This window comes from Hemibagrus wyckioides, linkage group LG28 (assembly GCF_019097595.1).
Source record: "Hemibagrus wyckioides isolate EC202008001 linkage group LG28, SWU_Hwy_1.0, whole genome shotgun sequence".
In the NCBI taxonomy this organism is placed as follows: Eukaryota; Metazoa; Chordata; class Actinopteri; order Siluriformes; family Bagridae; genus Hemibagrus; species Hemibagrus wyckioides.
In genome coordinates, this window is record NC_080737.1 from 19368852 (window position 1) to 19395799 (window position 26948).

Here is a 26948-nt window from a genome sequence, read left to right on the forward strand (position 1 = left end):
CCATGTGATTCTTCCAAAAGATTCATTTATTTCCCAATGTGTTTCTCACAAACTATTCATTTATTTCCCCATGTGATTCTTACAAACAATTTATTTCCCCTTGTGATTCTCACAACCGATTCATTTATTTCCCCATGTGATTCTTACAAATGATTCATTTATTCCCCTGTGATTCTTACACAGTGTTTTGTGATTTGTATGTGATTTATTTTTGCTCAGTTTTGATTTTATTTGATAAATAAAGACCCACATGTTGTACAATGAGGTTTTGTTTTTTATTTTATTTCAGTACAAATTTTTCACATTGTGCTTCATCAGTTTGACTAATTTGTCAGTAACGCCGTCTGCATTCAAGTATTGTTTGGTGGCAGAAGCTGCTTTAAAAAAAAGAAAATAATGACCTTCAGGTGCAAAATAATGTTATAATTTTTTCCAATTTTTTAAACTTTAAAAACAAATAAAAATGATCAGAATATAATCAGCTGTGTAAACTGCTGAGCAGCTCTTCATCAGTCCAGTGTCACTGAATACATCTCTCTTTCTCTCTCTCTCTCTCTCTCTCTCTCTCTCACACACACACACACACACACACACACGAGAAGAGAAAGAAGCTTTAAACAGAAAATCTGTGCTGTTTTATCTGTCAGAAAGGAAGTAGTTGAGATCCAATGGTAAAAATCCCACTCTGTTTCACCTCTTCAGGATTTTTCAGGTTTTGTGTTTTATACTGTTTATTAAATAAACTTTTCTTTTAAATTATATGTTCAGAAATGGAAGAAAAATGATCTCTGAGAGCCATTATTAACACTGTGAAGTATATCCTTTTAAACTAATAATATACTTTATAATAATGAAATTTTTAGATATATTTTATATTTATCTATGTTAAAGATTTTCCAGTGTTTCGGTGATTGACAGGAACGGGGCTGAAAATATTCAATAATATATTATGTATTAGTAGCTCTGTATTGATTAATACACAACGCGAAGTCGTTATAAAATATCGTTAACACAGGCGAATGTTTCTCACGAGGAGATTTTAAACACGAGAGTTTTCAGCTGCTTTTAGATCCAACAACAAAAAGTTTTCAGTTTTCCGTCTCTAACAGTTTGCTTCTCGCTAGAAATCAATACTTAAAATGAGGGAAAAAAAGAAAAGATCTTCCAGCATTGGGGACGAGGGACAGGGGACAGGGGACAGGGGACGAGGGAGAGGCTGATCTTTTATTTTGCTCTATTGTAATGTTCTAACAGAGAAATACTGAAACTATCAGATGATATTTAAGAGCTTTTCACTTTGCCAAGTGAAAATTTGCAGCTGGTGTCTCAGCCTCCTGGCAGAGTGTTATTTATAAATGAATTAATTGTGTGTGTGTGGGTGTGTGTGTGTGTGTGTGTGTGTGTGTATCACAAGTTTTAACTAATGGAGAGAAAAAAAGAACCTTCTACATAAAGATGATGTTGGGAAGCCGTGGGATTTCATCTGTGAGAGAAAGGAAGCAGCTTTCACACGGAGATGCTGCTGTTTTCATCACAAGATACTAAACATTAAAATATTATATCTGTAATCAATCCCACATGTAATAATTAGAGAGAGAGAAAAAGAGAGAGAGAGAGATGTTCAGTGTGATGCTCGCTTTATCATTTAGGTTCAGGATGAAGAACAAGTGTTTCCTCTGCAGCGTGAACATCACCTCAATTCACACTGCTGGAATTAAAATGCTGCTCGAGTCTCTCTCTCTTCCTCTCCCTTTCTCTCTGTCTCTCTCTCTTCCTCTCCCTCTCTCTCTCTTCCTCTCTCTCTCTCTCTCTCTTTTCCTCTCCCTCTCCCTCTCTCTCTCTCTCTCTCTCTCTCTTTTCCTCTCCCTCTCCCTCTCTCTGTCTCTCTCTCTCTTCCTCTCCCTCTCTCTCTCTCTCTCTTTTCCTCTCCCTCTCCCTCTCTCTGTCTCTCTCTCTCTTCCTCTCCCTCTCTCCCTCTCTCTCTCTCCCTCTCTCTCAGTCTCTCTCTCTCTGCTCTAGTTTCATCAGAATAACTGTGTGAGCTGCATATGGTCGGCTCTTCGTCCTCCTCCTGTATCAGTTGTGTGAATCCACACGTGAGTCAGGAATAAACACACGGGGGGATGTGCTGTTATAGGAAAATAATCCATGAGCATTCACGTCATAATGTTTTATTCCTCTTTTAATAAAGGAGATATGTCATAATTATTATCCATTTACTGTTATAGTTACAGCTGCCTGCTTCACTCGTCCTCTCGTCTCCTTTCCTTAAACTGGTGTCTCTTTTCTTTAAACTGGTGTCTCCTTTCCTTAAACTGGTGTCTCTTTTCTTTAAACTGGTGTCTCCTTTCCTTAAACTGGTGTCTCCTTTCCTTAAACTGGTGTCTCCTTTCTTTAAACTGGTGTCTCCTTTCCTTAAACTGGTGTCTCCTTTCTTTAAACTGGTGTCTCCTTTCCTTAAACTGGTGTCTCCTTTCCTTAAACTGGTGTCTCCTTTCTTTAAACTGGTGTCTCCTTTCCTTAAACTGGTGTCTCCTTTCCTTAAACTGGTGTCTCCTTTCTTTAAACTGGTGTCTCCTTTCTTTAAACTGGTGTCTCCTTTCCTTAAACTGGTGTCTCCTTTCTTTAAACTGGTGTCTCCTTTCCTTAAACTGGTGTCTCCTTTCTTTAAACTGGTGTCTCCTTTCTTTAAACTGGTGTCTCCTTTCCTTAAACTGGTGTCTCCTTTCCTTAAACTGGTGTCTCCTTTCTTTAAATCTGCCCACACGTCCCAGTAAACCAGCTGTTGCTATAGAAACGATGATGAATGAATGATGTGACAATAAATAAACACCAGGGAATTTTCTGAGTGTTGAGTTTCGTCAGTGTAACAGTGACAGAGTGGGCGTGGAAATTCATCTAAACTTCAGAAGCCTTAGGATAAAACCCCCTAAAAAAAACCCTGTCTCTCTCTCCTCTGTCTCTCTCTCTCTCCCCTCCATCTCTTATTCTCTCTCTTCTGTCTTTCTCTCTCTCTTCCTCTCCTGTCTCTCTCTCCACTGTCTCTCTCTCCTCCGTCTCTCTCTCCTCCGTCTCTCTCTCCTCCGTCTCTCTCTTTCTCCTCCGTCTCTCTCTCTCTCTCTCTCTCTCCTCCATCTCTCTCTCTCTCTTTCTCCTCCGTCTCTCTCTCTCTCTCTCCTCCATCTCTCTCTCTGCCCTCTGCCTCTCTCTCTCTGTCCTCCACCTCTCTCTCTCTGCTTGATTATTTCCCTGTAACGGTGCAACCCCATGTGTTTTATTCCTTCTTTCTTGCGTGTGCATCATTATGTCCTTCAGCTTGTTTAACTGAGGGCAGTTTTCTTTCTGTCAGCGCGCGTGGTCAATTTTTAATGAGCGTATCGATCAGACGTCTGTGTATCGGAGAGGGCTTGCGTTAAAGAGGAACTGGTTTGAGGGGAAAAAAGAGGAAAAGAAGGGAAAAAGACTGGTACGGGGTCACGGTTTAACATCTGTAGTAGAAATTTGGGGAGAGAGTGTGAAAAAAAATCCGCAAGATTGAACGCGACGGCGTCTTTTATTCCCCAATGAAATGTTTTTCTCTTCCATTTCTGAGAGGTTTGTTAGACGGAAGAAAAACAGCTTATTCTTATTCCCAAGTAAATAAACTACACGGTCAACAGCAGGGGAAAACAGAGTGGACACTGAGTGTGTGTGTGTGTGTGTGTGTGTGTGTGTGATGTCATTTTCCTTTGTTTCACCGTGTGGTGTTGAAAGTGACGTTGTGGTTCTGATCCGAAGCAGAACGCGGCTCTCGTTACGACTCGCCGGACGAGTCGCTGCTCTTGAAGGACATCCAGCAGATTCTGGACTGTTTCTCTAATTCACTCTGATAAAGTTTCCTTTCAGTCTACAGAGAATAAATCACACCAGGAGTTATTCCTAGCCTGGAAACACGACACGCATCTGTATAAACCCGGTGTGCTTTAAAAAGCAAAAATATTTTATAAGTAATAAAATAAAAGGAACAGAGTCCTTCAGAGTGCACCACTGACCATGTGACGTGGACCGATGAGGCTTTACTGCGGCGCGGGTTTGTTTGGTTAAGGCTGAAAGTTTTGTTTTTTGCAGTAGAAAGCGATGTAAACTTAAGGCAGCATGGATTCAATGTCTTACGTTGTATAAAATTCAGAAAGCATCATTCCTTAACACGAAGTCCTGCACTTTCACTGAAGCCAGACACACACCCCCCATAAATAAATACAAATGGTATATTCCAGTGCAAAACACACTGAAAAAAAACACACTTCTTTTTTTTGTTTTGTTTTTTTGCAACGATGGTGTTTAGCACAGTGATCCCGACCCGTTCTGTAATAAGAAACGTCGCTCGGCTCCTCGCCGTGTTTCCACTGGAGCGAAAATTAATCTCAAGTTTCATTTCCAGTACAAAAAAGAAAACGAACAAAAAATGTACTCAATATTTAGAAGGGATGACCACCACTGGTTTTCCAGTCCTGGGCCTCCACATGAGGACTTGTGCATCGTTGGCGTTGGGTTTGACCATGGCGTTGACCGGAATCGGATCGTTTTTGCCCAGCAGTTGCGGCTGTTCCTGAGCGACGGGTTCCAGAAGCTTGGCTCGTTTCCCCAGCGGTTTGTCCGGATCCACCTCGATGTGCAGCCGCATGCGCCAGCGCACCGTCTGCAGCACCATCGTCTCTCCTGACGCCTGATTGATGGCCACCAGCCACGTGGTGAAGCTCTGGTCCCTCCAGATGTTGCTCAGCATGGGCACGTTTCTCTCGCTCACCGGGACACCCCACGTCACGCTCGGGTAAAAATTGTCGTTCATGCTGACGCTGAATTTGGTGTCTGTCTTGGTCGGACCCACGATGGTCCAGGTCTCCGTGGTGTTGCCGTACCAGGGGTAGTTCACGCCATCTGAGTCACTGATGGCTTTGATTTTACCATCACGGAGATCCGGAAGCTCCCAGCTGGACCTACGGAAGAGACAAACGGTCAGGAAGAGCCTCGAGGAAGACGCTTGGGGTTTTTTTCAGACATTAAAGATTTATTAACAGTCATAACAACTTACACAAAATGCTGAAGAGTGAAATTAAACCTCTCTGAAGGAAACGTTCCAGAAATGAGACCGAAATCCACTTTACTGACCCTGAGCCGGACTCGGCTAAATCACTGACACAGGCAGCAGAGTACAAATTCCCGAAGGCAACAGACGCATCTTTATATTTAGCGACTCGATGGGAGTTAAAGAGGGGTAATGGCTGAGCTGCATATTTTTGGTTCGGGGTCAGAGGGGAGAGACGTCTGTCTGTCTGTCTGAAGTGTATGTCTGTCTGTCTGTCCATCAGTCTGTCCATCTGTCCGCCTGCCTGTCAGTCTGTCTGTCGATCTGTCCCTCTGTCTGCCTGCCTGTCTGTCTGTTCACCCGTCTGTCCACCTGTCCAACTGCCTGCCTGTAAGTCTGTCTGTCTGACTGAAGTGTGTCTGTTTGTCTGTCTGTCTGTCTTGAAGTCAGGATTGAGGATCTAAAGTGCCACACACACACACACACACACACTTCACACAGCTGTCAGGTGTGAACCAGATCACCGTGACATCATGAAGAACAAACCCAGACATTTTAACATGATTATTTTTTCTCTGGATTATTTCGGCATGTGAATTTGACAGACTGAATTTCTCATCATGTTGGTAAATTGTGGTCATAGGTTCGTTTCCACTGGGCAGTGACGTGGTGCTAAACGTTTTATACGACACTGACTCATGGTTTGTAGATACTCCTGCAGGTATGATATTGCACAATTCAGAAGCAATTCCTCCATATGAACAAAACAAACCTGTATGATTCGAAGCCCCGCCCCCAAACAGCCCAGACGGGGTCCTGGGTGTGGCCTGGAGGGAGAAACGTCTTTTAGAGGAAACTCCTGTAACTTCAGACTGATTTGGAGAGTGATGTGTTCTTAGCTTCCTGAATGAGTCCTACTTAGAAATCTCGTTAAAGAGTTCTACATAAAACTGGACGCCGCAGTGGGACTTTTTTTTTAAGAGTCCAGACAGAAGTTCCAGTGGATTTTACTGAGTGCAGGAGAACGGTGACCTTTTTGACAGAAGCGTGAGGACCAGCAGAGCATCTGGGCAGGAGACACACGAATCACACTGGGTTTAGATGAATTGTGTGTGTGTGTGTGTGTGTGTGTTATTTTTAAAAAAGAGGTTAATGTAAAAATGGCCTCCCATCTGATACTTATTCTGTTCCTTTATAAATAGTCACGTACACCTACACCTGCTTTTTACCTACACTCAATGACCAGTTTAGCAAAACCACCTACTATACTTACTTATTGTAGCACCGCTGCTGGAGTCCACAAAGTATTGGCACCCCTTCAATGCCATGCAGCGGTCCAAAAGCACAGCACTGAGCAGGTATTATTTGGGTGGTACATGGTAACTCCAGCACACTGACACTGTTGTGTGTGTGTGTGTTTTGTTGTTCTTGCATGTGAGTTCTGAACAGATACGAATAAGACGTTTGCTTTAAACTCACTGAGCTCCAGAATTAAACAGAATTCTATTATATTTCTATACAAACTAACACAATATTAATAAAATGAATACGCCTCTACTGCAGTTTAATTTAGTTTGGTGTGGAGGAACTTGACTGGCCCCAAAGGTGTTCTGTGGGGTTGAGGTCAGGACTCAAGTTCCTCCACATTAAACTCACTCATACATGTCTTTATGGACCTTGCTTTGTGCACTGGTGTGCAGTCATGTTGGAACAGGAAGGGGTCATCCCCAAATTGTCCAAAATGTCTTGGTATGAAGCTGAAGCATTAAGAGTTCCTTTCACTGGAACTAAGTGGCAGAGTCCAACCTCTGAAAAACAACACCTGAATTCAATGATTTGGAGGAGTGTCCCAAAACTTTTGGCAATATAGTGTATATTTTGTTGTTTAAAAGCCTTCATAGTCAACACCAAAGCTAGAGTCAGTAATTCCACACCTATATAGGACCTATTTGGCAGATGACTGGTGTGTAGATTCATGAATGTGAAAAACCATGACTTCCTGTCTGAAGAGATGCTGTCGCATGGACTAAGTGCTTCTTTATTGAATTGCTGAGAAATGAAACTGCGGTGCTGCAGATCAGAGGAAGTATTGTGTAAAAGGCTGCTCGCTTTACTTTTAATAGAAGATCTGAAGCTGTGAGAGAGCGAGAGATCGATGGCTGTGTGCACGAGGGGCTGCGTTTTAACACCCGCCTCTTAATTAGTGGGTCAGAGACGTTTGACCTTACAGCCGAGAAAAATAAAACAAACCACATGTTTTTTATCGAGCGCATGATACACTAGTGTTAAAGAACAGGATATATGATGAGGGTGTTGCCAATAACTCATCACACACACACACACACACACACGACAGCATGCAATCAATCTCTGGCTAAATCTTTAGCAAAATGTCAATGAAGCGTCTTTCTGTTCTGCATCTTATTGAAAAACTTCATCAATCTGTCCATCTGATGATGTGTGGAAGCATCCATCTACGTTTTCTAGACTTTCAGAAGTGATGAAATGATGAAATGCTGCAAACTGGCATGATTAAATCATCACGATTCCAAGAAACCAGATTAAATCATAAGTGACTGTGTAGCACCTCGCTCACCAGAAACACTTCATCATTTCCTGTTCACATGAACATCATTAAGACTCTGGTTTAATCGGCTGCAGGTTCGCCTCTACAGTCACTCATTAAGACAGAATACAGCAGATTACCAGGAACCGTGTGGATTCAGTGGTTACTGAAGTGTGTTAATAAAATGGATTTGTTGAAAAATTATCTGCGATTTAACTCAGAGATCCTTTTCCAAGAATGAAAAGCTCTGCTCAATTTGAAACTTTCTTTACACCCTGTTCCTACCCTTAGAGTCGCACGCTGCCTGGAGGCTTTTTTTTTCAGAAAGTAGGTCATAGTGTGGTTTCTACAACAGGAAGTAGGCCATGAGAAACCGTTACAGGATCTGGGCTACATAACGTCTCATCCACGAGCTCTGTACTGAGCCCACCAATGGCTTAAGGTGATCATCAGAAACCACACCACCACCTTGCTTCATGTCTGGTGTTTCAGGTTTTGTCCTCAGAACCTCAGAGATCTTTTTACGATGCTCTGTGGAGATGATTATTCTGCAGCTTCATCGAATACATTAGAGTCTCGCTTCATCATATTAACTTCTGTAGAGAGTAAAATAAAGAGACCGGTGAGGAAGCAGACGTTTCTATCTCCTAAAACATAGGCGAAGAACAGGAACTTACTTGTTTTGTGACACAAAATAGAACTATTATACTAAAGAATAAAAAAGTGTCCATCTTTAACAGTGCTGTGGTGTAAGAGGAATAAAACACTCGGGGACATGCTGTTAGAGGAAAGTAATCAACTCCAAGCTGTAAGAGCAGCTCTGCCTCCAGCTCAGGCACCGTGTCAGTGGTGTTTGTTCAGGTCTACATCAGCAGCAGTGTTTATTAATAAACACGAGCATTTCAGAGTGATGATGCAGAACTGAAGGCAAACATGTGCCCGGATGTGCCGAATAACATCTGTATGGAATCGTGTTTTTCGTTTATTCTCAAAATTCACAGTTTGGCACCCTAGAAACCGATGGAAGTGACTGTGTGTGTCCGCTAGCTGATTCTCTGCAGTGGCTGAGCTGCGTTACTGGATCATCTGATGTTATATTCTCTCCTTTTCAGCTCTGTGTGTGAACTTTACCTTTTATGGAATTTTGTGGGTGTGGCCAGGCGTAAATTCAACATTCTTTTAGAAAAATGTATTTTGGTGAAAATGTTTAAACATAACTTGTAATGAAAATATAATGAGGCCCATAGGTTAGGAGAAATGTGGAGTCTGCTGATGAAGTGTGTCTTTAAAAGTCAGATGGCTGTCCTTATGCTGCTCTTGTCTCGGGAGCACAAACTCAAAAACACCTCTTATCTAAAAACCCCACATGTGACCCAGCGACGATAACACAATGTGTCGTAATTATTGCAATATATTGTAGAGTCGAATATGGGAGTATGCCTCTCAGTCGCTCAGTCAGTGTTAAGTGTGATGTCAGAAAGCCTACAGGAATGTTCATATTTATTATATTTCTAAAATGACACAAAATCACAAAGCCAGCCAACATGGCAACCCGCTCATGAGTCACTTACATGCCCTCGGTTCCGTATCGGTTGTAAAACTCCATGTGGTTGCACGCCTGGATCCAGCCCACTGTCCACGTCTCCTTGGCGGCCACCGGGGGCACGAGGACGCGCGCGCTGGCGCGGAAGTGCGGCGTACGGTAGCGCAGCACCACGCTCGAGGACTCGTCGATGCTGGTGGGCTTCGGGTCGATGGAGGCGGTCACCTCCAGCACGACGACGCGGAAACTCTTCGGCTTGCATCTGAGGCTCTGGATGCAGCCCATGTCGTTAAACAGCAGCAGCAGCAGCGACGACGAGATCCACCACAGCAACGTCCCGGAGCGTGCACGAGACCCGAACGCATGCACCGAATATTGCATCCGTGTTTTTTTTGCCTTATTATCGCATCCTCGCGCGGGAGATCAAACGGAAAGGGTCAGCCTCCATTCCTGTTATCACACTGCCGTGGATTTAACAAGAAAAACACAAAAGAACGAAGTCCAGAGCAATGACGCTGAAGCGTGGAGGAGAAATTCAGACTTTCTTTTTTTTAGGTTTAGATGTCAGCGTGTGCGCGTGCACTCGCGAGGAGTTTCGGTGTCTTCATGATGTCTCTCCTCACCGATGACCCTCCGGTAGCCGCTCGCACGCGCGTGAGTTGCCTCGCGATAGCGTCTCGAGCGCAGATCTGTTAGACTACAGAAAGGTCATCGGGTTTTTTTTACGCAGAACATTTCTAAACTAAAAACGGAAGCATTGTTAGCTGTTTAATTAAAGCGTCGTGAACATCCGCAAAGTGTGAACTTCTGAGTTCTGAGAAGTTTATAAGAGCGGTAATAATGCAGCATTGCAGTCTCGGCGCGTGCTCTCATCCGCCTCTACAGAAAAACACGACAAAAGCGCATCCTAACGTGCGTAAAAGAGGAAAGTGAATAATCTATAAAGTTGAAGAGGTTATAAAGAATCTCTAAAGCAGGATTTGAGTCGCACTATCACTAGGATTAACCTGAATGCTGATTTTTCATCTAATGCGTAATTATTTAAAGTTAAAAACATCCGAAAGAGGAATTTATTAAAGTCCTGCTGCTTTTTTTGATGATTCAATCCTGAGATCCTGTGTGTCTTGGCGCCTGGAGAAAAGTGACTGTTCAGAAAAAGAGAAAGTAGAAATTCAAAATTCCGCTTCTTTCAAATTTCAGCATCCCATAAGGGCAACTTTCCGCCTCCCTCCTCCAGGCACAATGTCGAAAATAAATGAGTTGAAATATAACACAATCAAGCACGTCCCAGTTTCAACTCTCTCTCTCTCTCTCTCTCTCTGTCTGGGTGTGAAAGTTTTGGCACCCTGTGTTACTGCCCATGCGTTTCGGTTTCCATGTCTACGTCGTCGTCTGCAGCGTTGCGCTTCTGGTGATTGCAACACACACACACACACACACACAAAAACCTCTTCTGGTCTCTTTATTTCAAGGGCTCTTGAAAAACGTCACTTGTCATCTCCTCTCGGGTGAAGAGCATTGTGGGTAATGTAGTCGGATAAACATCATGTGGGTCGTTTTCTTTTTTTCTTGCCACGGAGCACAGAACGCACAAACTGATGGTCTTCAAATGATAAAAATACACCCATGATGATTTATTGATGATGTTTACGTGCAGGTGCACAGATTAAAGTTTTATTTTCATGATTTATAATGCACTATGTAAGCCATACTGAGTAAGGTTGAGGATAAATATAGCTCGTGGTGCACTAGAGAGATTCTAGAGTATATCCTGGGAACTGTTCAGGAGGCAGGAGGCAGAATACACACACACACACACACACACACACATTAGCATCGCCAGTCTATCTACTGACCTGTTTTTGAAATATGAGTGGAAGCCAGAGAATCAGGAGGAAACCCAGAGGAACATGCAGGGAAACACCGCACAGACATTAACCCGAGCTCAGGGTCTGACCGTCAACTGAAACTGTACTAAACTACAGAAACCTGGACAATTCTTTCTGCACATGCTGAAAAGATTTTTGGTTTAATCTCTAGATAAAAAATTCAGTCCAGCTGAACATCAAAATTTTCAACAACAATGCTGAAAATGCAAAACATTTTTCCTGGTAGTGTGCAGTTTTATGACCAGTTCAACCAGTTCAATTCTTCTTCTTCGTGTTATTATTAATATTAGTAATAGCTAGTTACAATAGCATATATTATATATAGAGTAATAGTTATTAAACTAATATGAAATATATGAAACATTATATATATATATCATGTGTAAAAAAAAATGGCGTCCCGCTGAGGCTCTTGAAAATGCCACTGCAGGATTCCATGGTAACGGATTATTCCACTTGGAGCTGGAGATAGGGGAAGCGTGATGCTTTATGAGGATCAAAGAGAAGTAAATAAAATGACGCATTGTTCTAAAATTACAAACTAGCACATATTATTAAGAAACAAACATTCAAACAAATAAATAAATCTTTATCTGTGATGTTGGAGATGGCTGTCCCCCTACTGCCCCAATGGAAGTTGCGGTGTAGCTGGACACGCGACCGCTGTGTTATTGTACTACTACTACTACTGCTGCGATTCGGTTTATTTGTTTATTTATTTTGTTCTCGGTTAAAAAACAAACAAGCAAACAAACAGTCGTTAAGCAGCGCGAGATGCCGTGTAACTCGCGCCGGATGAGAGCGCGAGAGCGCGGGGACGTGCTGGGACGCGCGGAGTTCCTCTCGCTTCATCAGCCGCAGCGTAATGGCGGCGCGGCGCGGAGACCGAGCAACATCAAAGCCCACCAGCACCATGAGCACGCGCCGCAGCCGCCCGGTGAAGGCGTAAAGGAGCGCGCGGAGGCGCCGCGGTGGCCGGAAGAGGACTGCATGCGTCTTAACCCGTCCCTGAGAGGCATCGCGGTCAGCTCGCTCCTGGCCATCGACATCCACCTGTCCAAGCGCCTCGGCGTGTGCGCGCACGGATCGTCCTCGTGGGGTAGCGTGCGCTCCGTCGTCACCCTGCTCGCGCTCACCGGACACGGGCTCACGTGGATCGGCGGCACGCTGTTGTGTCTGACCCGCAGCAGCACCGAAGCCGGACAGGAAGTGCTGATCAACCTGCTGCTGGGTGAAAATCCTTTCTTTCTTTCTTTCTTTCTTTCTTTCTTTCTTTCTTTCTTTCTTTCTTTCTTTCTTTCTTTCTTTCTATGACATGGTAGTAAGTGGTAGTTAATTGTTGTTGATGGTAGTAAGTGATAGTAAATGTTACACTTCCTGTCCATCCAGCGCTGGTCCTTGACATCTTGATGGTGGCCGGAGTGCAGAAGCTGGTGAAGCGTAGAGGACCATGGGAAATGACCCCGGGCTTCCTGGACTGCGTGGCGATGGACATGTACTCCTTCCCCGGGGCTCATGCCAGCAGGGCCACGATGGTGTCCCGGTTCCTGCTGTCTCACCTGGTCCTGGCTGTGCCACTGCGGGTTCTGCTGGTTCTGTGGGCCTTTCTGGTCGGACTCTCCCGGGTTCTTCTCGGGCAGAACCACGTGACCGACATGGCATGCGGCTTCGCGCTCGGGTCGCTCCACTACGTCCTGGTGGAGACCATATGGCTGCCGTCCAGCGCCTGCCAGATGCTGCTGTCTATAGGGACGCTCAGCTGGAGCCCCTTCCACTAACACACACACACACACACAAACACACACACCAGCATTTAGCTTTTGTGATATAACTCCATCTTAAAACATCAGACATAGCTGTGTTTGGTGTCTGATTTTTACGTCTGTACTTTTTTAATCTAAACTTTTTCTTAAATGTAAATGTTTGTCTTGTAGCTGAGCAACTGGACACTGAATCAGTATCATGTATTATCATATAAACGTTAGCTAACATGTGATCCACTCATTTTTCTGGTGTGAGACTGGTCAGAACTTTTCACACTTTCAGATCATGGAACTCTTTTTTTTATGATTACGTCATTGTGAGAGTTGACACGCTGCAAACCCATTCCTTAGCTGAACAAAATTAGCTAGCTAAACGTGTCTGTTATAGCCAAATCCTCTGTAAGAACGTGACCTAGCCTCAGGTCTAGCGTTAGCATTGCGAATTTATACGTTTTCCATCCTGTAAGCATAACACCTCTTGCCTTGGAAACGTGTCTGATTTGATACTCAGTAAAAACATTAGGGCTGTGACTCAGGGGTTAATGAGCACAAAAATGTCCACCTCTGTCAGTAATATACCCATGTGTCTGTGTGAGTGTGTGTGTGTGTGTGTGTCTGTTTGTTCTGTCATTTTGTTAGCTACTATTAGCCTCAACGTTTCCTTCTTTCCTTCCACGTTCCTCTTTCCTCTTGTTCCTTTGGCTCGAGCTAGGCCCCACCCACTCATTTGCATAATTCGCACAATGTGTGAAACCTTTTGAGAACTAGTTCTACAATCTTCACAAGATTTACGTCACACTACTCAGAAGAGTACGAATCTTAATAAGAAGAATTAAAAAAAAAATAGTTGTTGGGATTCTTGTAAACAATATGACTGCTGCATGTCAATCAATTCTCAGGAGGCGGAGCCTAATGTACTTTAATGAATTAGTGTGAGTGAGGATAATAAAGTCTGAGGGTTTTATGTACATGTTCAATAGTAGCATCTACAATCTGTTTCATATCTTCTATAAAACGGAGAGTTCTGATTATTAAAGCCACTCATTTATTAATGTGTCATTATTGTGTAATATTACAGTCTTATTATTATTTTATTTTTATTACACAGTGTGTGTTCATGTGCTGTTTTTTTTGCTGCTGTTATTTTCTCCTAAATATTTGTTCAGTGTCTGGATGTGCAGAAGGAACTTTGTGCATTATTGTGTATGTATGTATTTATTTATTTATTTATTAAAAGTATATTGTAAATTTCTGTCTTTATTTCAGCATCAGTGTTCGAGTATCTGTTTAAATAAAACTCTGTATTGTCCTGACAGAAACCTGCACACAATTTATTCATGTTTATTTCTGATTATTTCTTTATTTATTTAACTTTCCTGTTTTAATTTAGCTTCTTCTCAATCCTTTTATTAAATTTGTTTTTTTTTTAAGACAAAAATTCCTGAATAAATACACCCCCTTTCTTTCTTTCTTTCTTTCTTTCTTTCTTTCTTTCTTTCTTTCTTTCTTTCTTTCTTTCTTTCTTTCTTTCTTTCTTTCCATCCATCCTTCCTTATTATTATTATTATTTTATGGATTTTATAAAAAAAAACATGAACTCCACTAAACTGAACTTGACCTCACATGAAGTGTGTGTTAGTCTCAGCTGAGACACGTTTACCAAGAAAACAGACACACACACACACACACACACAGATAATGGACAGATAATGCAGCTAAATATCAGAGCTGAACAGATCTCTGTGTGTCTCACGAGAAGCTTAATCTCTCCTGAACACACACACACACACACACACACACACACACACACACACACACACACTCCTCCGTGTTTGTGTAACATGTTTTTGTCATTAACAGTTAAAGCTCCAGAGAGCTGTGTAACATGGCAGCAGCAGCAGTAGGTGGCGGTGTGGAGCACATCAGGTCCATTAAACCAGAGAAGAAGGAACAAGAATCAACATAAACCTCCGAGGAAGAAGAAGAAGAGGAAGAACGGCCTGTCCTTAATAATCTTCTCTCCGGGTGATAAAGATGTGATTATGGCGTCTGTGTTGTTCAGACATTACTGTAAACCCCGTCACATAAACAGCAGGACCTTTCCCTTCATGTCGCAGCTCGCAGGTCAGTGTTAATCTTAACATTTACTCATCGCTTGAGTTTGACCGTTAATCGCTGCTCTGCGCGAGACGGTTTACGTGATGGACGTGTTGTTGTCATGGCGATGTGCTGTACGAGCTGTATGATGTGACCGTCTTATCGATATCGCGATACTGTTAAAGCGATTTATTTTTAATAGTACCGCGGTATTGATCTCGACGAAACAGTTCAGCTTTTCTCTTAAACAACCTAAATGTTTACATAATAAATAAGTAAATAAATAAATATGGCTACATGAAACCGGTAGAAAGCAGGAACACCTGTACACCTGGCGATATTAACACACAGACCCGTCTCACCGCTCACTCTGTGGTTTGTTTTCCTTTTGAAGTACTCACACCAGGACCACAGAAACGAGACTTTCCATTGAAGTGCTTAAGGTTTCAAGCAGCTTTGAAGGTCCAGCATGGTGACTGTGATGTCCAGTGTGCTGTAAGTGTGTTTGTTCTGTTCAGGAGTCAGATATAAAGGTACAGTCCAATATGCCACGCGCCCCGGCCTGCCCAAACTGGCCTACAGGAAGCTGAAGGGTAAAAACCCCGGCGTCGTCTTCCTCCCCGGCTTTGCCTCCAACATGAACGGCCAGAAAGCCGAAGCACTGGAGGAGTTCTGCAAATCTCTGGGTCACTCGTACCTCAGGTAACACTCTCTGTCTCACTCTCTGGTTCTCTCTGTCTCTCTTCCTCTCTCTCTCTTCCTCTCTCTCTCTCTCTCTCTCTCTCTCTCTCTCTCTCTCTCTCTCTCTCTCTCTATGGCTTCAGCTCAGTTTCTATGGTAACGGCTCAGAATCTGACATCTGCTGAAGTTTCATTAACGTTTTTAAGGAAGGAGTCTCCAGTGTCAGCGCTCAGCTGTAACTTTGATTGCTGTGGTGTGTGAGGAATAAAACAGGAGCAGCACCACACGAGGGCTTCATGTTTATTTACCAGATAAATTTTGACCTGTGTCATTTCTCTCAGGTTTGATTATTCGGGCTGCGGAGCGTCGGAGGGGAAAATAACGGACTACAACATCGGCGCGTGGAAGAAGGACGTCCTGTACGTGCTGGATGAGTTAGTTGAAGGACCTCAGGTGAGACAGGAAGTGAGATCACGGTCATTACACTGGGAAAAGAAATTTAAATATCGACAGGAATAAACAGCCTTCGTATTAAAGGGAATCTTTTGGAGATTTTTTAAAAATCAGATTTATTAACAAGTCTGGAAAGTCTGACCACTGCATGGAGACATGGACACGCAGAATGTAAACGGCTAATCGTTAGCACTAGGATCATTTCATCATTCATAGATTTTATTCTTATCAAGAGGCTTTCCACCACAGATAAGCATGATTTTTACGGCATCAACACTTATTAATAAAGTACACACACACACACACACACACACACACACAGTGTGTGCTGAAGGGTTTAAGGCTCTGGGTTGTTGACTGGAAGATCGGGGTTCGAGCCCCAGCACCGACAAACTGTTGGGGCCCTTGAGCAAGGCTCTTAACCCCCCCTACTCCAGGGGCACTGCATCATGGCTGACCACTGCACCTACAAGGATGGGATATGTGAAGAAAGAATTTCACTGTGCAGTAATGTGTATATGTGACAAATAAAGGCAACTTTAACTTTAACTGAATATTTTTCTAAACTGTGGAGAGAGTTCATTGGAGAAAGAAAAAAGTGTGTGTGTTTTCCAAGATGGCCGCCACTCTTACAGCGTTGATCCAGACAAGTTCATCTCCATGTCTTGCCGTATCCTAAACCCCATCAGCTGTTGCTGACCCTAACATTTCTCAGCTGATTGTTTGTTTTTGTCTTGAAAGGAGCATCACGTTTACAGAACTCTCACGTGTCTCTCTCTCTCTCTCTCTCTCCACTCTGAAACATGATCCCGGCTGTAGATTCTGGTGGGCTGCAGTCTGGGCGGATGGCTGATGCTGCTAGCCGCTCTAGCAAGACCGGAGAAGGTCGCTGCCCTGGTGGGCATTTCCACTGCTGCAGATCATTTTGTCACTGCCTACAACGAGCTTCCCGTTCAGGTGAGACCGGATTTAGAGAACGACTCAGGCTCTTTTAATTCGGGGTTTACGCCGCATGATTTTTATTTTTTTTTGCCGTCATGTGAAGGTCAGGTGAGGTCAGCAGAAGGCATAAAGTGACCTTCTCACAGGATCTGCAGAGGAGAACGGCATAGGAGCCGAGCAACTCAGCTACAAATACTGTAGTGACTTATACATTAGCTACAATTATGGTGTTGACAAACTGAAAGTGAGACATGGGATTTAAAATACTTGTGATTACTGTGTGTGTGTGTGTGTGTGCGCAGACGAGGAAGGAGATAGAGGAGCGCGGGTTCTGGCCGTTTCCCAGCCGCTACAGCGAAGAGGGCTCGTACGCACTGAGCGTGGACTTCCTGCAGGAGGCGCAGTCTCACTGTGTGCTGCAAGGTCCCATCCCCGTGTCCTGCCCTGTCCGGCTCATCCACTGCCTGCAGGATGCCGACGTCCCCTGGCACGTGTCCATGCAGGTGGCCGAGCGTGTCCTCAGTGGCGACGTCGACGTCATCCTGCGCAAACACGGCTGCCATCGCATGTCTCAGCAGGACGACATCAAACTCATCGTCTACACCATCGATGACCTTATCGATAAGCTCACCACAGTGGGGTGAATCGCACAGGGGGCGGAGCTTCCACTACACTACGACGGACATCCGATCCAATCAGGGCTCGGGGCTGTTCGGTCGCTTGCTTGGAAATTCGGCAAGTTTTAGAAATAACGCTGCAAGATATTTTAAGCGCAATAACGTTAAGTCATGACGTCTTTATTAGACACTTTTTTCGACAAATACGTACCACAGCTTTTTTTGTAATCGTTACTTTCTCTTCGCCCATCTGTGACCGCTGATCTGTGATTTTTCGAACCTCGGTCTCGTGAGCCAATAGAAAGCCAGGGATTTTTGGGTGGAAAGTTGCTCCTCTGCCTCCTTCACATTAAAAATCAATAGCTAGCTAGAGAATATTTCATCTACATTCTCTCTAAAATGATGCTCATGTTAAATCACTGCTTGAGGAAAATATCGCCATGGAAACGCACTAAAAACCGGTATATCGCTGACCTCTGCGACTCAGTGACCGTGCGGATCGGAGCAGAGTAAACTGAAGTGAGTTTGTTGTGTGCAAAAGGTGCAATGAGCTTTATTTTTATTTCATAATCACTTCTGCCTGATGAAGCTGTTCAGTAATAAGAGTGCAGGGTTGCTGTGCAGTTTATCACTGTTTATTATTATATTCCAGCATGGAGGCGATTTATACACTTTATTTTTAAAATATTCAGTATTTCATGTTTTTGTTTTTCGAGCAGAAATGTTTGATTTATGTGAGTTTTTTTTTTTAGGTCACATATATTCTAAAAATGTGCAATAAATATCTTTCACTACAGTTATGAACAGTTTAGTGTGTGTGTGTGTGTGTGTGTGTGTATGGTTGGTCAGTCCGGGTCTCTGAACATAAAGGCCCTGAACATAATGAGGAAATTTAACAATAAAAAAAGTGTAAGATGATAAGGTAAGTGTGTGTGTGTGTGTGTGTGTGTGTGTGTGTGTGTGTGTGATTAATGCTGTTTGGTGTGACCTCAATGGTGAAAGAGAGTGCTATTTCCTCTGACAGTCTCTCCATCAGCTTTCCTTCTTACACACACACACACACACACACTCCTGTCCCATCAGGTGAGTCTTGAGCTTAGGGCTGAATAAATTCTTCAGATTTGAATCACTGTGTGTCTGAAAGCTAACTGTGTTTTATTTACATTTTTGTGTTAATTGAAGAGCCTAGGATTTTTAGGGGGTATTTAGGGGTATTAGGGAGTATTTAGGGAGTATTGCCTCACAGCAAGAAGGTCCTGGGTTCGAACAGGTTAGGAGCCTTTCTGTGTGGAGTTTGCATGTTCTCCCTGTGCCTGCATGGGTTTACTCCGGGTACTCTGGTTTCCTCCCACAGTCCAAAAACATGTATATTAGGTTGATAGGTTGAGTGTGAGTGTGCGTGGTTGTCTGTCTATATGTGTGGCCCTGTGTTGGACTGGTGACCTGTCCAGCGTGTACCCCTGCCTTTCACCCAATGTGTGCTGGGATAGGCTCCAGCAGATCCCCGTGACCCTAATTAGGAATAAAGCGGGTATAGACAATGGATGTATAATTTGATTTATTTTCTCTAGTTATTTGGTTTATTTTTTGTCAGGTGAGACACCACGATTGTGTTGATGATGCTGGTACTACTGGGAGGTGAGTTTATTACACACACACACACAAACAAATTTCTTTTGTCTATTCATGACAGAAAACATGCAATATGATGATGATGATTATTTGTATAATTTATACTTTTTTTTATGTAAACAGTTTATGAGCTCATTTTTGTTATTTTTATATGTCTGGTAAATTAGGTGTAAAGCCATGACAGTGCTGTGTGTGGAGTAATTAAGAGTATAAGCAGTGATGAACATGATGTAAGACAGTGCTGAAGAGGAGGGTGGATGTGTGTCTGGGTTGCTTAAGGCGAGATGGCGGCGCCGTTCAGCAACCCAGAGCAGGCCAAGAGCTTCAACCATCAGAAGAGGCAGAGCGACTACTGGAACACCAATCATACACACGCAATCATACACACAATCATACACACGCAATCATACACACATAATCATACACACATAATCATACGCACGCAATCATACACACACAATCATACGCACGCAATCATACACACGCAATCATGCACACAATCATACACACATAATCATACACACATAATCATACGCACGCAATCATACACACATAATCATACGCACGCAATCATACACACGCAATCATACACACACAATCATACACACGCAATCATACACACACAATCATACACACGCAATCATACACACACAATCATACACACATAATCATACGCACGCAATCATACGCACGCAATCATACACACACAATCATACACACGCAATCATACACACATAATCATACACACAATCATACACACATAATCATACACACATAATCATACATACAATCATACGCACGCAATCATACACACACAATCATACACACGCAATCATACACACACAATCATACACACATAATCATACGCACGCAATCATACACACATAATCATACGCACGCAATCATACACACGCAATCATACACACACAATCATACACACGCAATCATACGCACGCAATCATACACACATAATCATACGCACGCAATCATACACACATAATCATACACACGCAATCATACACACGCAATCATACACACATAATCATACACACGCAATCATACGCACGCAATCATACACACGCAATCATACACACAATCATACACACGCAATCATACACACAATCATACACACGCAATCATACACACGCAATCATACACACAATCATACACACGCAATCATACACACAATCATACACACGCAATCATACACACAATCATACACACAATCATACACACAATCATACACACACAATCATACACACGCAATCATACACACATAATCATACACGCAATCATACACACGCAATCATACACACGCAATCATACACACGCAATCATACACACATAATCATACACACGCAATCATACACACGCAATCATACACACATAATCATACACACATAATCATACACACGCAATCATACGCACGCAATCATACACACAATCATACACACGCAATCATACACGCAATCATACACACGCAATCATACGCACGCAATCATACACACAATCATACATACGCAATCATACGCACGCAATCATACACACGCAATCATACACACATAATCATACACACGCAATCATACGCACGCAATCATACACACGCAATCATACACACGCAATCATACACACGCAATCATACGCACGCAATCATACGCACGCAATCATACGCACGCAATCATACACACGCAATCATACACACATAATCATACACACGCAATCATACGCACGCAATCATACGCACGCAATCATACACACATAATCATACACACGCAATCATACACACGCAATCATACACACAATCATACACACGCAATCATACACACAATCATACACGCAATCATACACACATAATCATACACACATAATCATACACGCAATCATACACACAATCATATGCACGCAATCATACACACAATCATACACACGCAATCATACACACAATCATACACACAATCATACACACACAATCATACACACAATCATACACACGCAATCATACACACATAATCATACACACGCAATCATACACACGCAATCATACACACGCAATCATACACACGCAATCATACACGCAATCATACACACGCAATCATACACGCAATCATACACACGCAATCATACACACGCAATCATACACACGCAATCATACACACAATCATACACACGCAATCATACACACATAATCATACACACGCAATCATACACACAATCATACACACGCAATCATACACACGCAATCATACACACGCAATCATACACACGCAATCATACACACATAATCATACACACGCAATCATACACACGCAATCATACACACAATCATACACACGCAATCATACACACATAATCATACACACGCAATCATACACACATAATCATACACGCAATCATACACACATAATCATATGCACGCAATCATACACACATAATCATACACACAATCATACACACATAATCATACACACAATCATACACACGCAATCATACACACATAATCATACACACAATCATACACACACAATCATACACACACAATCATACACACGCAATCATACACACATAATCATACACACATAATCATACACACATAATCATACACACGCAATCATACGCACGCAATCATACACACGCAATCATACACACATAATCATACACACGCAATCATACACACGCAATCATACACACAATCATACACACATAATCATACACACATAATCATACACGCAATCATACACACAATCATACACACATAATCATACACACGCAATCATACACGCAATCATACACACATAATCATACACACAATCATACACGCAATCATACACACAATCATACACGCAATCATACACACATAATCATATGCACGCAATCATACACACATAATCATACACACAATCATACACACGCAATCATACACACGCAATCATACACACAATCATACACACGCAATCATACACACGCAATCATACACGCAATCATACACACGCAATCATACACACATAATCATACACGCAATCATACACACGCAATCATACACACGCAATCATACACACGCAATCATACACACAATCATACACGCAATCATACACACATAATCATACACGCAATCATACACACAATCATATGCACGCAATCATACACATATACGCAATCATACAATTGCAATTACACATATAATTATACATGCGCATATACATGCATCATACACGCAATCATACATATACATAATTATACACGCCAATTATATATATACGCAATTATACACGCATCATACATATAATTATGCGCAATCATACCTGTAATTATATCATACATAATTATACATACACATATAATTTATACATAATTACATACATAATTATACATTACACATAATTACATACATCATATTATACATATAATTATCATATACATAATCATATACGTGATATTACACATTATACGCACGCAATTATGCACACGCAATCATCTATAATTATACACATTATACATGTAATTATACATACGCACATATTATATATTATACATAATCATCGTATCATATACACAATTATACATACGTAATTATACACATGTAATCATATACATAATTATAATAATTACACAGAATTATACACACATAATCATACGCAATTATATTACACACATACATACATAATCATACACAATCATATACACATAATTATACACACATCATATATTACGTACGTAATCATACATACAATTATACACACGCAATTATATACACATATAATACACGTAATTATACATATAATTATATACATAATTATATACATATTATAATTATACATACATAAATATACGTAATTATACAATTACATACATGTAATTATATACATATAATATATACATAATTATACACACATAATTATCGCCAATTATACATATAATTATACGTAATTATATAATTACACAATTATATATAATCATACATATATACAATCATACATACGTAATTATACACGTAATATACACACATAATTATACATCAGCATGCATTTAATCATACACAATTATACATTATAATCATACACACGCAATCATACACACAATCATACACACAATCATACACACACAATCATACACACAATCATACACACGCAATCATACGCACGCAATCATACATACAATCATACGCACGCAATCATACACACACAATCATACGCATGCAATCATACACACACAATCATACACACAATCATACACACACAATCATACACACAATCATACACACAATCATACGCACGCAATCATACGTAATCATACACATATAATTACACACATATTGTACACATAATCATATGCACACACGCAATCATACACACATAATTACATACGCATCACACGCAATCATACACATAATTTATACACTAATTACATAATTATACGTAATTACACACATTATATGTATGCATCATACATACAATTATACATTTAATACATAATTATACATTATATATCATATAATTATACATTATCATACATAATCATACACACATAATCATACACACAATCATAATTACACACAATCATACACACATAATCATACACACAATCATACATAATATATACATAATTATATACATAATTATATACATTGAATTATATATATACAATATATATACTATTACGCATCATATACACATAATCATACACACATAATCATACATACAATCATACGCATACGCAATCATACACACACAATCATACGCACGCATTATCATATACATATATACATAATTATATATTATCATACACACGTATATTATAATTATATGACAATTATAATTAATTATATATGCAATCATACACACACAATCATACACACAATCATACACACACAATCATACACACAATCATACACACAATCATACGCACGCAATCATACACACAATCATACACACGCAATCATACACACAATCATACACACGCAATCATACACACATAATCACACACGCAATCATACACACGCAATCATACGCACGCAATCATACACACGCAATCATACACACATAATCATACACACGCAATCATACACACGCAATCATACACACGCAATCATACACACAATCATACACACATAATCATACACACGCAATCATACACACATAATCATACACACGCAATCATACACACATAATCATACACACATAATCATACACGCAATCATACACACAATCATATGCACGCAATCATACACACAATCATATGCACGCAATCATACACACAATCATACACACGCAATCATACACACAATCATACACACAATCATACACACAATCATACACACGCAATCATACACACGCAATCATACACACGCAATCATACACACATAATCATACGCACGCAATCATACACACGCAATCATACGCACGCAATCATACGCACGCAATCATACACACACAATCATACGCACGCAATCATACACACAATCATACGCACGCAATCATACACACAATCATACGCACGCAATCATACACACGCAATCATACGCACGCAATCATACACACGCAATCATACACACGCAATCATACACACAATCATACACACGCAATCATACACACGCAATCATACACACTCAATCATACACACAATCATACACACGCAATCATACACACAATCATACACACGCAATCATACACACGCAATCATACACACGCAATCATACACACGCAATCATACACACATAATCATACACACACAATCATACACACGCAATCATACACGCAATCATACACACATAATCATACACACGCAATCATACACACGCAATCATACACACGCAATCATACACACGCAATCATACGCAATCATACACACATAATCATACACACGCAATCATACGCACGCAATCATACACACGCAATCATACACACAATCATACACACAATCATACACACGCAATCATACACACAATCATACACACGCAATCATACGCAATCATACACACATAATCATACACACGCAATCATACGCACGCAATCATACACACGCAATCATACACACAATCATACACACAATCATACACACGCAATCATACACACATAATCACACACGCAATCATACACACGCAATCATACGCACGCAATCATACACACAATCATACACACGCAATCATACACACATAATCATACACACGCAATCATACACACAATCATACACGCAATCATACACACATAATCATACACACATAATCATACACACGCAATCATACACACAATCATACACACGCAATCATACACACGCAATCATACACACATAATCATACACACATAATCATACACACGCAATCATACACACGCAATCATACACACGCAATCATACACACAATCATACACACGCAATCATACACACGCAATCATACACACGCAATCATACACACATAATCATACACGCAATCATACACACGCAATCATACACACATAATCATACACACGCAATCATACACACGCAATCATACACACAATCATACACGCAATCATACACACATAATCATACACACGCAATCATACACACAATCATACACGCAATCATACACACGCAATCATACACACGCAATCATACACACATAATCATACACACGCAATCATACACGCAATCATACACACGTAATCATACACACGCAATCATACACACGCAATCATACACACAATCATACACACGCAATCATACACACGCAATCATACACACGCAATCATACGCACGCAATCATACGCACGCAATCATACACACGCAATCATACACACAATCATACACACGCAATCATACACACGCAATCATACACACGCAATCATACGCACGCAATCATACGCACGCAATCATACACACACAATCATACAGAGAGTCTCATATATTTTTAAAAAGTGCTGTCTCTGAGCAAAGCCGAATCCTGCTGAAACTTTGTCATACACTGTGTGTGTGTGTGTGTGTGTGTGTGTGTGTGTGTGTATTAGGGTAATGACTGCATTAAGGGCAAACATTCAGCATTACATTGACATGGGAAACATGGTGTTTGACCCCTCTGTGAGTGGCCGTACTTTTTTTTTTCACATAGACGAGTTGAGAAATATTAACTCTGAGCAGATTTTCCTTGATGTTAAACACTCTGCTTTTTCTGTCCTCTTTATATTTTTCTCCATTTTCAGTGATCACTACAGGATGTACATGGAAATGCTGAGGAATGCAAGAGCACATATCGACACGATCACCACCGGACAGTAATAGATCAGACGGATTAGATAGATCGGACAGTGATGGAGGGTTCAGTGATTGATTTAGTGCTTTTCTAGAATAGAAATGTCTGCATCGAAGCCTGATGTGAGCATCGGTCAGTTCATCATTGTATTCTGTTCCCTCTGTTCCCTCTCATGACACCTGAGACACAGGTTACCTGGCACAGGATTGGATTGAGATCTGGGGAATTTGATGACCACAACAACCAGTTTGAGGTGCTGACTTGGCCTCCAAATTCCCCAGATCTCAATCCAATCCAGCATCTGTGGGATCTGGCACCAAGATGTTAGCAGCAGATCATTCAAGTCCTGTAAGTTGTGAGGTGGGGCCTCCATGGATGGGACTTGTTTGTCCAGCACATCCCACAGATGTTGGATTGGATTGAGATCTGGGTAAACTGGAGGCCAAGTCAACACCTCAAACTGGTTGCTGTAGTCATCAAA

At 41.4% G+C, this 26948-nt stretch overlaps 3 protein-coding genes across 5 annotated transcripts; 2 read left to right on the forward strand and 1 right to left on the reverse strand.

The window, feature by feature from the left end:
• Positions 1-266: 266 nt before the first annotated feature.
• fam78ab (family with sequence similarity 78 member Ab) lies at positions 267-10615 on the reverse strand. Of its 2 annotated transcripts, XM_058383429.1 has the most exons (3): positions 9203-9395; positions 5838-5892; positions 267-4976 (listed from the first exon to the last, which is right to left on the reverse strand). In XM_058383429.1, exon 3 carries the CDS (start codon positions 4826-4828, stop codon positions 4451-4453), a length of 378 nt encoding a protein of 125 aa, XP_058239412.1. In that variant the 5' UTR covers positions 4829-4976; positions 5838-5892; positions 9203-9395; the 3' UTR covers positions 267-4450. The 2 variants fall into 2 exon arrangements, with proteins under 2 accessions (XP_058239412.1, XP_058239411.1); XM_058383428.1 differs by lacking the exon at positions 5838-5892 and having other exon boundaries at positions 9203-10615.
• A 717-nt stretch (positions 10616-11332) lies between these two features.
• Positions 11333-14110, forward strand: LOC131348463 (inactive phospholipid phosphatase 7). Of its 2 annotated transcripts, none has more exons than XM_058383433.1 (2): positions 11333-12294; positions 12420-14110. In XM_058383433.1, exons 1-2 carry the CDS (start codon positions 11838-11840, stop codon positions 12839-12841), a joined length of 879 nt encoding a protein of 292 aa, XP_058239416.1. In that variant the 5' UTR covers positions 11333-11837; the 3' UTR covers positions 12842-14110. The 2 variants fall into 2 exon arrangements, with proteins under 2 accessions (XP_058239416.1, XP_058239415.1); XM_058383432.1 differs by having other exon boundaries at positions 11339-12294; positions 12453-14110.
• Positions 14111-14771: 661 nt separating this feature from the next.
• On the forward strand, positions 14772-18412 carry abhd10a (abhydrolase domain containing 10, depalmitoylase a). Its single transcript, XM_058383430.1, has 5 exons — positions 14772-14950; positions 15442-15625; positions 15946-16057; positions 16877-17014; positions 17302-18412. Exons 1-5 carry the CDS (start codon positions 14869-14871, stop codon positions 17641-17643), a joined length of 858 nt encoding a protein of 285 aa, XP_058239413.1. The 5' UTR covers positions 14772-14868; the 3' UTR covers positions 17644-18412.
• The last annotated feature ends 8536 nt before the right edge of the window (positions 18413-26948 follow it).

Excerpts from the sequence above, each read along its gene's own strand:
- fam78ab (XM_058383428.1), bottom strand. The coding sequence starts at position 9,555 with ATGCAATATTCGGTGCATGCGTTCGGGTCTCGTGCACGCTCCGGGACG. Across the intron at positions 4,977-9,202 it reads CGATACGGAACCGAGGGCAT|GTCCAGCTGGGAGCTTCCGG; the intron begins GTAAGTGACTCA and ends TCTCTTCCGTAG.
- LOC131348463 (XM_058383433.1), top strand. The coding sequence starts at position 11,838 with ATGCCGTGTAACTCGCGCCGGATGAGAGCGCGAGAGCGCGGGGACGTG. Across the intron at positions 12,295-12,419 it reads GCTGATCAACCTGCTGCTGG|TGATAGTAAATGTTACACTT; the intron begins GTGAAAATCCTT and ends GATGGTAGTAAG.
- abhd10a (XM_058383430.1), top strand. The coding sequence starts at position 14,869 with ATGGCGTCTGTGTTGTTCAGACATTACTGTAAACCCCGTCACATAAAC. Across the intron at positions 14,951-15,441 it reads CTTCATGTCGCAGCTCGCAG|GAGTCAGATATAAAGGTACA; the intron begins GTCAGTGTTAAT and ends TGTTCTGTTCAG. Across the intron at positions 17,015-17,301 it reads ACAACGAGCTTCCCGTTCAG|ACGAGGAAGGAGATAGAGGA; the intron begins GTGAGACCGGAT and ends GTGTGTGCGCAG.